Source organism: Genypterus blacodes, unplaced genomic scaffold (assembly GCF_046128005.1).
Source record: "Genypterus blacodes isolate CSIRO-AG114 ecotype Tasmania unplaced genomic scaffold, CSIRO-AGI_Gbla_v1 ptg000005l_1, whole genome shotgun sequence".
In the NCBI taxonomy this organism is placed as follows: Eukaryota; Metazoa; Chordata; class Actinopteri; order Ophidiiformes; family Ophidiidae; genus Genypterus; species Genypterus blacodes.
In genome coordinates this window covers 604,878-613,584 of record NW_027466819.1, presented here as the reverse complement: position 1 = coordinate 613,584, position 8,707 = coordinate 604,878, and the positions used below count along the sequence as shown (strand labels likewise).

General features: G+C 47.6%; 1 protein-coding gene across 1 annotated transcript in view; it reads left to right on the top strand.

The window, feature by feature from the left end:
- Positions 1-1,760: 1,760 nt before the first annotated feature.
- skila (SKI-like proto-oncogene a) overlaps positions 1,761-8,707 on the top strand; it is a 30,879-nt gene continuing 23,932 nt past the window's right edge. The window contains exons 1-2 of the mRNA XM_076148197.1: positions 1,761-2,259; positions 4,671-5,932. Of these exons, the coding sequence (XP_076004312.1) occupies positions 4,817-5,932 (1,116 nt within the window). The 5' untranslated portion in view covers positions 1,761-2,259; positions 4,671-4,816. The remainder of the gene's footprint in view (positions 2,260-4,670; positions 5,933-8,707) is intronic.

The window sequence follows — 8,707 nt, the reverse complement described above, 5'->3', positions numbered from 1 at the left end:
TTCAGGCATGAAATGCAGAGACAAGGTGTCCATAGGAGAAATGATGTATACCGAAAGACTCATAGCTTCAATTAAGGATCACATTGTTATAGGTTGAGAATATTATCCACTATGTTAAGTCCATTAAACTTTTAAAACAAATGATAATAATCTGAAATATTGCTGCCACTATGCTGACAAAAGCATTTTTCTGACAAAAATTGCTAAACAATGTTGTTCAATAGAATGAAGATGATTATGATCCTCCTGTGTAGCAGTGCTAGTAACTGATTAGGAAATCATCCTTACACCTGCATTTTTTCAAGCTGAGTGAACGTCCTCCATTTCAGGGGCTCTTAATGAAAATACAATACATGCAATATGCTTGTATTGTGGCAAGATGCAACGTCAGACCTTGTTTTATGACAAACCTCAGATGGTAGAAACTGAATGTCTATTGAGCGTCTCACTCCGACAGGTCAGACAGAGGAAGTTAGGCCATTTTTCAATATTTCAATATCTCCCATTGATTTCAGACAACATGTATGAAAACGATTGTGAGGTGTCTGTCCCCAGGGTCCACTTAGTACTAAGTCCAATAACAGTTAGACAGAGTCCCAGCTAATGGACAGCACTATCAATGGGCTAGTCACTTACATGCTGTTGGTGAATCCCAGCTCCGCGGCTATCCACACTACCTCATCCTGCAGCTTTTTGCTTTACGCCTAATGAACAATCAGCAGTGGTCACATTACTGCACATAGGAGATTAATTTACTCCCCACAGTACACAGAGTGATATTATTACAGGAAAATCAATGTCCCTCTTGTTGTTCTCTGGGGCTGGACAGGGTGTACGCACATCTGCTCTCATAATACAACTGCTGACCTTGCTGTCAGAGTGAGCCGGAGAGAGGCTGCGGTGGAGCGGTGTTGTTTATCAAAGCTTTATCAAGCCTCTCTGCTCTCACAGACGTGTGACATCAGACTGCGTGTCAGCCAGACTGCCAGGGTGTACTCCCAGCTCAAAAAAGCCTCCCCGTACACCGCCTGTGCAGCTGGAGCATGATAACCTTTAGATGAAAGATTCCAGCCAAGCACAAGAGAGTTATAGCTTGTGTTGTACTTTCAGGTTTTCTAAATAAATGCTCCTACCAGTCAAACGGCTTTGTGAGGCTAAATAATACAATTATGGTGCACATTACTATCGTACTAATAATCTAATTCTTCATTTACTACTGACCCCCACACACCTAGATTTCATTATGTGCCATAATCACTGAAAGGTAGAGTAGTCTGTCTGAATGACCCCTTGACCTTTTGCAGGCAGTAGGTCCATAAGGAGCGGGGGAGGGGGCCTGTAGGAGAGGACGTGCCCCACCACAATACAAGCCGCCCTCTCCAGCCAGCCAGTTTGTCCTCTGTGTCTTATCATAAACAAACTCTCATTTTACAAACTTGATGGAAAGCCAAAAAGACAAGTTGAAGCAGCTGTCCCTTCAGTCCACTGGCAGCAAAAGCCACCCGAGGCCATGTCAATAAAATTGACCTATAAATGTTTACAGCCAAAAAACAAGCAGGACTTTGATTAAAAACATGTAACTGCTGATATCTTCAAACCCCCCATTTTGTATGTGTATTAAAAAAATCATTTCATTCATAAATACTACAAACGCTGAACTTTTATTTTTTTTAATTTATTTTTTATTTTATTACATACTTGTGTTGGAATTACATGGAAACAATTACACACATTTTACAGAGCCCAGTCTTTATGTCATAGACTAATTGTTTTTTTTTTTATGCGAATTTTGTATCGTTTCATGATTTAGAAAGGAATCCAACGATGTTATAAAATGAATCCTAAATAAACATTCACAAATTTTACATCTTTATGTTTCAGTTAATGTTAAAAACACACCACAACACCCTGAAGGACCGCGGACCATGTTTGTCCCGGACTGTCACAGCCTGCTGTCGCCTTCTCTCGGTTGCCGTTTCCTCGCTCGATGGAGGAAACAGCCCAGACTGTGTGAACCAGCCAGACACACACACACACACACACACACACACACACACACAGACAGACAGGCAGACAGACGGAGGAGAGACACCCCCGCATAGTTTCCGTCAGCCCGGTGACGTCTCCGCCTCTCAGCAGTGTGCAGTGTGACGTTACGGGGCTGTAGTGGAGCCTCTAGCTGCATCTTGTTGACGGTCCGCCAGGCTTTTCCAGTACGGCAGAGACCTCGGGCGAGTGAGGACGACCAACGGCTCTCAGGCGAGTGTTTACATGGTTAAAATATGGAGCTTCGGTGCGCCAAGTTTCTTTGCTGTGTTTGTTATAATTTGTTGTTTACGGAATGTGTTTTTATTCGGCTTTTTAGAGTTTATGTGTGCGTATTTCCCATCTCAGGGGGGAGAGGGGGGAGCTAGGTTGGTTTCGTCCGCTTTATCGCTCTGTATCTGGGGTTAGCCTGCTCTAGCGTTATCGCTGTCTGCTCGCTCGGTTAGCCTGCCTTATCGCTCTCCGTGCCGGGCTATCCTGCCTGAATGTTATCACTGCGCTGGGTTAACGTTATCCTGCCCCCCGCCGCATCGGTCACTAGCGGTTGCCGTGTAATTTCTCGCTGTGTGTGTGTGTGTTTGTGCTGAGGGAACCGAATCCGAGGCAAGTCAGCGCCGGGGCGAACCTGCCCGCTCTGTGGTCGCGAGGGTCGGGTTAGCCTGCCCGGTAGGGGGGTATGCGGGTTTAGCCGCTTTGTAGCTGACCTACTGATGTAAACCGGGCTAGCTAAGCTAACTAGCGCAAGTAACCTAATGACTATTCACCGCTACCCGCTTGTCTGCCGTTAAAAACGACGAAATATCACATTAAATACAGTTTTACCAGAATGCGCAATTTCACCACTTTAAATATGTATTTGTATGCGTATGTGTGTATGTATTTGTACGCCAACACGACACATTATTTACGTTTTAATACACATTTATGCGCAATGGCTGATTTCAAGCCGAGTGGTCTCATTACCGGACAGATTCTACCTGTGTGTTTCGGTTACAAGGCGAGTCCCCGTTCCGTTACAAACCCGGTCGTTCCTTCGGTCGAAATCGGTGTGTGCGTAACGGGAACGGGAGCGCGTCTGTGTGTGTGTGTGTGGACCGTGCAGACTGTATCGTAGACAGTGAATGTCATTATCAGCGCTGTCTGCATACCAGTGCCGCCGTGGCGAGCCAGCAGAGGAGGCGAAGTACAGTTTGCAGACGGGAGGAGGAGAGGAGGGAGGCGGAGGTGGGATAGCTGGGGATGGAGCGGGGCTGGAGCGATCTACGCGGTGCCCTTGCAGCATAGAAACGGATAGCAGAAGTAGGTGGGTGACGCTGAGACGGGCTCCCCTCCATCACGGGCTGTGTGGCCATTTAGTAGTCATCCAAACACGTTGTTATAAACCGATGCGTACTGGGATTTTTTGGAAATAAATAAACCTGGTCGGGGGATTTTGTGCAGCCCAACCAGAGCTCCCTCACGCTAAACACACGGGGCTCAAACTGCATCACCGCTGAGCTTCATTTTGATCTCTCATTCAATTTGAATTTGCTGTATTTCTTTTTCAATTTTTTCAATCGACCCACGGTGTTTTTGGGGGTTTTGTTTTAAAACGCCCACATGCAATAACCCGTCGGTGGAAAGACGACGAGATGCTGAAAATTGCAAAGCACGCAAAAAATCAATTCAACACAGCGAATGTGAGCGTTTTCTTCGCCTTTTTTTTAAAGTAACATTATAATCGAGAAACCGAAACCCCCTTTAGATGTCGAAATCAAGCGCTTTCCCTGACTACATCAAAGAGCAAATGATGGATGCTGGCGTTTTCAAACAGAACTTGTCTCGCTTGTGTGCAGTCAGTCTAGCCTCTCTTTGGTGTCATATTGCAGCAGAAGCCATTATCAACTACATTGCCTTTAAGTGTTGTTTACCTTATCACGCTCGACTTAGTAATACCGCAAAGAAGCGACGGGCTGGAGGGGAAAACACCGCTTTCCACAATGCCGAATGTCAAGCTGTGAATGCAGTGAATGAAGGGGACCACTGCTGTTTAGGCTTTTATCAATTGTTTTTCTCTGTGTTGATGGGGTCAGCGTGGGGTAAAGCAGGTCCAGGGGAAGGCACAGTGGGCTTTAGAAGGGCACTTTAATTTGCAAAACGATAATTTTCTCCTACCCCTTGTGTATCAGATGAATTAACACTGTAATGGAAGAGGGCCAGGGGTCACAGTGGATTTGGCCTGGATTGTCATGTCTGGCCAACTGGTTTTGCTTGTTAAAAGTCACACTTTGAGTTGGAAATTTAGTTTCTAACCCTTTGGCGAAAACCCGGATGCAAATTTCCCCCGGGGTTCAATTACAAGGACCGAAAAAGCCTTGTGTTTGTGTGAAGTATGGTAATGGCCATTTGGTTTAGTGGCCCATGCAAACAACCATTGACCTCCTCAGCCTCCAGCTGGGATAGCTGCCGTAAAACATTTAAAGTCTTTATGGATATTTCATGCCTCACAACGTTTTTAGATGAGATACTTTTCAGTTTGTTTATTCCACAACAGGAAGAGGATTGATTAGATTTAGTTTGGATAGAGACTGAGTGTTTTCTGTCTAGTCTCGCATTTCTAAATCCCTCTTTTTTCCCATGCTTAGGATCTGGATCAGAACGTAGAAATCTTCAAACACCATCATGCATGTGTCTGAATACCAGAAGATTTGCGTCATTTGAAAAGAGTTAAAGAGAAAGCAAGGAATACAAGAAGTCAGCGGACAGAACATCTCCATACCTGTGCTTAGACATGGCCAGCACCCAGACCAGTTTGAAAACCCCTTTCAAAGACTTGACCTCATTCAAGGGCAACATGAAACGACTGTACAGAGAGCGACTAGAGGACGCACCCATCAAGAAGCGGGTGATGGCGGAGATGAATCTGAAGCGCCGCAGCTTGGATTCCCTCCCCAAGACCCCCAAGGTGAAAAGGGAACATGCTGAGGAATTGCACCACGACATGGATATGGAAGGCAGGGCCGAGCTTCACGTGATCGGCTCCGCCAAAGCGCTGGATCTGAGCCCTGGGCTGAAACACACGCTGGCCCAGTTCACTCTCAGCAGCCAGAGTTCTCTCGGTGGCCCAGCTGCATTCTCAGCCCGCACCGGCCACGAGCACTCCGCAGCCGGCATGGCCCCCCTGCCCTCCCCTCCGGTTTTAGGAGGGGGCCCTCTGCTGGTTCCCTGTGACAGCTCCACTGAACTCACCCACTCTCTGCTGGAAGGAGAGTCCATCTCCTGCTTTGTTGTTGGGGGTGAGAAGCGTCTTTGCCTGCCCCAGGTGCTCAACTCTGTGCTCCGTGACTTCTCGCTGCAGCAGATCAACACTGTGTGCGACGAGCTGTACGTCTACTGTTCACGTTGTGACGCCGAACAACTGCACATCCTCAAGGTGCTGGGCATCCTACCGTTCAACGCACCGTCCTGCGGCCTCATTACCCTGACAGATGCACAACGGTTGTGTAATGCCCTGCTACGTCCCGGTGCCGCTTTGCCCACTGACCCCAGCGGCAAGCTGCCGGCCCAGGGCCTGCTGAAGGAGAGCGAAGCCAGTTTCCAGGTGGAACACCAGTGTCTGGGGAAGTGCCAAGGCCTCTTTGTGCCCCAGTTCTACACCCAGCCCGAGGCGCCCTGCATCCAGTGCGTCGAGTGCCAGTTGCTGTTTTCGCCACAGAAATTTGTCATGCATTCGCACAAGTCACCTGATAAGAGGACCTGCCATTGGGGCTTTGACTCAGCCAAGTGGCCCTGCTACCTTCAGCTCGCCAGGAAGTACCAGGGCACACCAGAGGAACCCAAGCTCAAGCAACTCCTGGACGAAGTTAAGGAGAAATTCCACTACCGGCTCAAGAGGTCACTAGGCAAAGTAAGTGTTTTTCTTGTAGCAACGTCTTTGTGCATCTTGGCTCGCTTGCATGCAGTAAAATGTCCTTCATCATCATTCTGTCTGCTCAGGAAGCCAATTAAGGCTGTGTTTTTTAAAAAGTATTTGGATAAAAACTGGCTGTCCTAGCGAAATGTCTCCTCTGTAATGTTCCAGAACCACAATCTGTGTTCTGGTATTTTAAATAGGCTGCCATGTTGCTGGTGTTTTCTTAAACTGGAGCTAACCCAGTATGTGTGAAAGGGGGCCGGGACAGGTGGTGACATATGCCTGTCCAGGTCTGACCAGATGAGGCCGGACCAGCTGGCCACAGCTGAAGGGGAAGTGCATCATTTGTCCCCTCAGGTCACCTGGAGGTCACTGGAAATGTCACCGAACAAAAGGCTAAAATAGGTGGCTCTATAAAAAGGGGGGGGGCCTCTTTGAATTCACTTTAGGAATCAACCACCAGCAGTTATTTGTTAGACCTTTTAACCGACTTTAAAATAGAGTCATTAGTCCAAGATAGCTGGAGTTTGTCCTGGAAACTAGAATTTACTACTGGATACTTAGTAAACCATTAACATTTCGGCATATTACACTGCACTCCGCTTCTGAGGCAATTCACCGCTTCATGTTGTTAGGTCGTTACGTTTACAAGGTGGAAAGAAAATTACATTTGCTCAGGGTGTAACCTCGTGGCTACATTGTGTTAGCGACGGTTATCAACCAAGGCCAGAGCGGCCAAAGCCCGCCGTCTCCCAAAGAGGACGATGTGGATTGTGTTTATTTTTTGCTGCGTGAAGAAAAAAAAGTATCAAAGCCAAAAAGACAACACACAAAGTCAGCATTCAGTGTGGGGGAGGGAGGCAGGGGGGGAGGGGGGGGCGCAAAAGCTCTAGATTGTTTCCCTGCCATTGACTGGTTTATGTCTCATGACCTCCCTCTGACCACAGTGGACGGCCCTTTCTGTATTGTTTCAGAGTGAAGGTTGGGTCGAGTGTTTGTTCGACGTGGATTGTAGCAGAAGACGTTTGTGGGGGGTTTTGGTCAAGTCTGAAGATTGAAACTTCAAAGCACAGAACCCTCATTTGACGCTTCATCTTGCCAGTGAAATGCAATGTAATTACATTTTTGAACAGAAAGGGGCTATACCGTTTAGCAGTAAAGCATACAGATGGTTAATGCTGACTATGGAGCAGCACAAAGCATAGAGTGTGTAGTTTAAAGTGTGTGCAGGTGTGTGTGTGTGAGCGCTGTGATCCGGCACACACTTTTTCTAGTCCCATTTATGTCTGCGAGACTGCTAAAAAGAAATCCCGCTCTCTCTTACTTCCCCTGCACGCTCAACTTGGTTTGAGTGTCGGAAATGCCGTCTGCTGTCTCGTCTAGCCTCCCGACCGCATTCCTGTCCCGCCTTTTTTCCAGTCATCCTCCTCTTCCTCCGCCGTCTTGGCTCAAGGTGCGGGTCTTGGATGATAAAGGCATTCTTTCTCAAAAGGCGTAGACATATCAATACCACAGATGAAGCACGCACGCACGCACGCGCACACACGGCAGCGCACTCCGACCACTGGCACGTACAGCAACAACACTTGAGCAGAAACATATGCTGTAGGTGGATGTTTGAGTCCTACGGTCTTTGTTGTGTGTATTTGTGCGTAATGAGCTAACAGGAGACTAGTATGACACATCTCTCAGTCTCACACTTCTCCAGGCTCTCTGGAGCCTCTGTCTCACCAGTTTCAGGTGCTGTTTTCTGTCTGTCAGGGGATTTCTCGGTTGTTTTTTGTCTCTTTCTTATACAGCAACTGTTGGGCCACACTAGTCATGCAGTCACGTAGTTCTCTTGTGCTTGTAGCCGGGCCTGATTGACAGCGCCGTCATTGTGGAAGTGGAATTTTTATGCAACAGCTAAGCCTGTATAGGCCGACAGAAACAAGTACAATCAGCCACATTCTTGGAAAGACAGTTGCCTCGTGAGGCATCAGGAAGCAGGTGATTTTGGCCAGGGAAGCGAGCGGCTTTCCAACCTCCCACTCAGGCGGATGAAGGGGTGTGTGAAAGGTCACCGGCCAGAAATCGAGGTGACCTTACACAGTCCAGTCAGGACACAGTGGTTCCCTTGCTATCTATCCACTGTGTGTGTGTTTGAATTAATGGGAAGTGAAACAGACGGACATGTCACTTACCCTGAACATCCTCCAGATTCTCAGTGTCCAGCCGCCCGTACTGGCGGTGTGACTCATACTTTCCACTTCCCTCTGGATGTTAGCAGAAGGCCAGCCAGGCAGCTTATAGTCGCACATATTTGACAGAAAGACGGTGCGGTGTGTTGGTTTAACCCCAGCTGCAGTCTTCGCTCCCTAGGGGTCCTTATTTACACGCAGTGTCAATGTGCACATTTACAAGCCGCTCAGAGTTTTACCAGAGAACTTTAGGACCTCTGGAAGAGAGGAGTCCAACAAGGGAGCCTTCTGGAAGGTTTCTCCCCCTTCTTATCGAGCGAGGAGGCCTTGGTCCCTATGAACGGCCCTTTGTGCCCCAACCTTCTGCTACCTATCTGGGGCTGGACAGATTCCACCTACAGACCCCAAGTTTCCAGGTTTATCTCAAGAGACGCTTAAGTCCAACAAACAATGAGTTCATTCCTTCAGGAGTTAATGAAAACTTTTACTCTCCACAAAGGAACATAGTGTGTCATCACTTGTATTTGTAATTCTTCATTCGAGACAGTGGCAGACAGTAATGACATACGTTCACAGTTGATGATCTGCA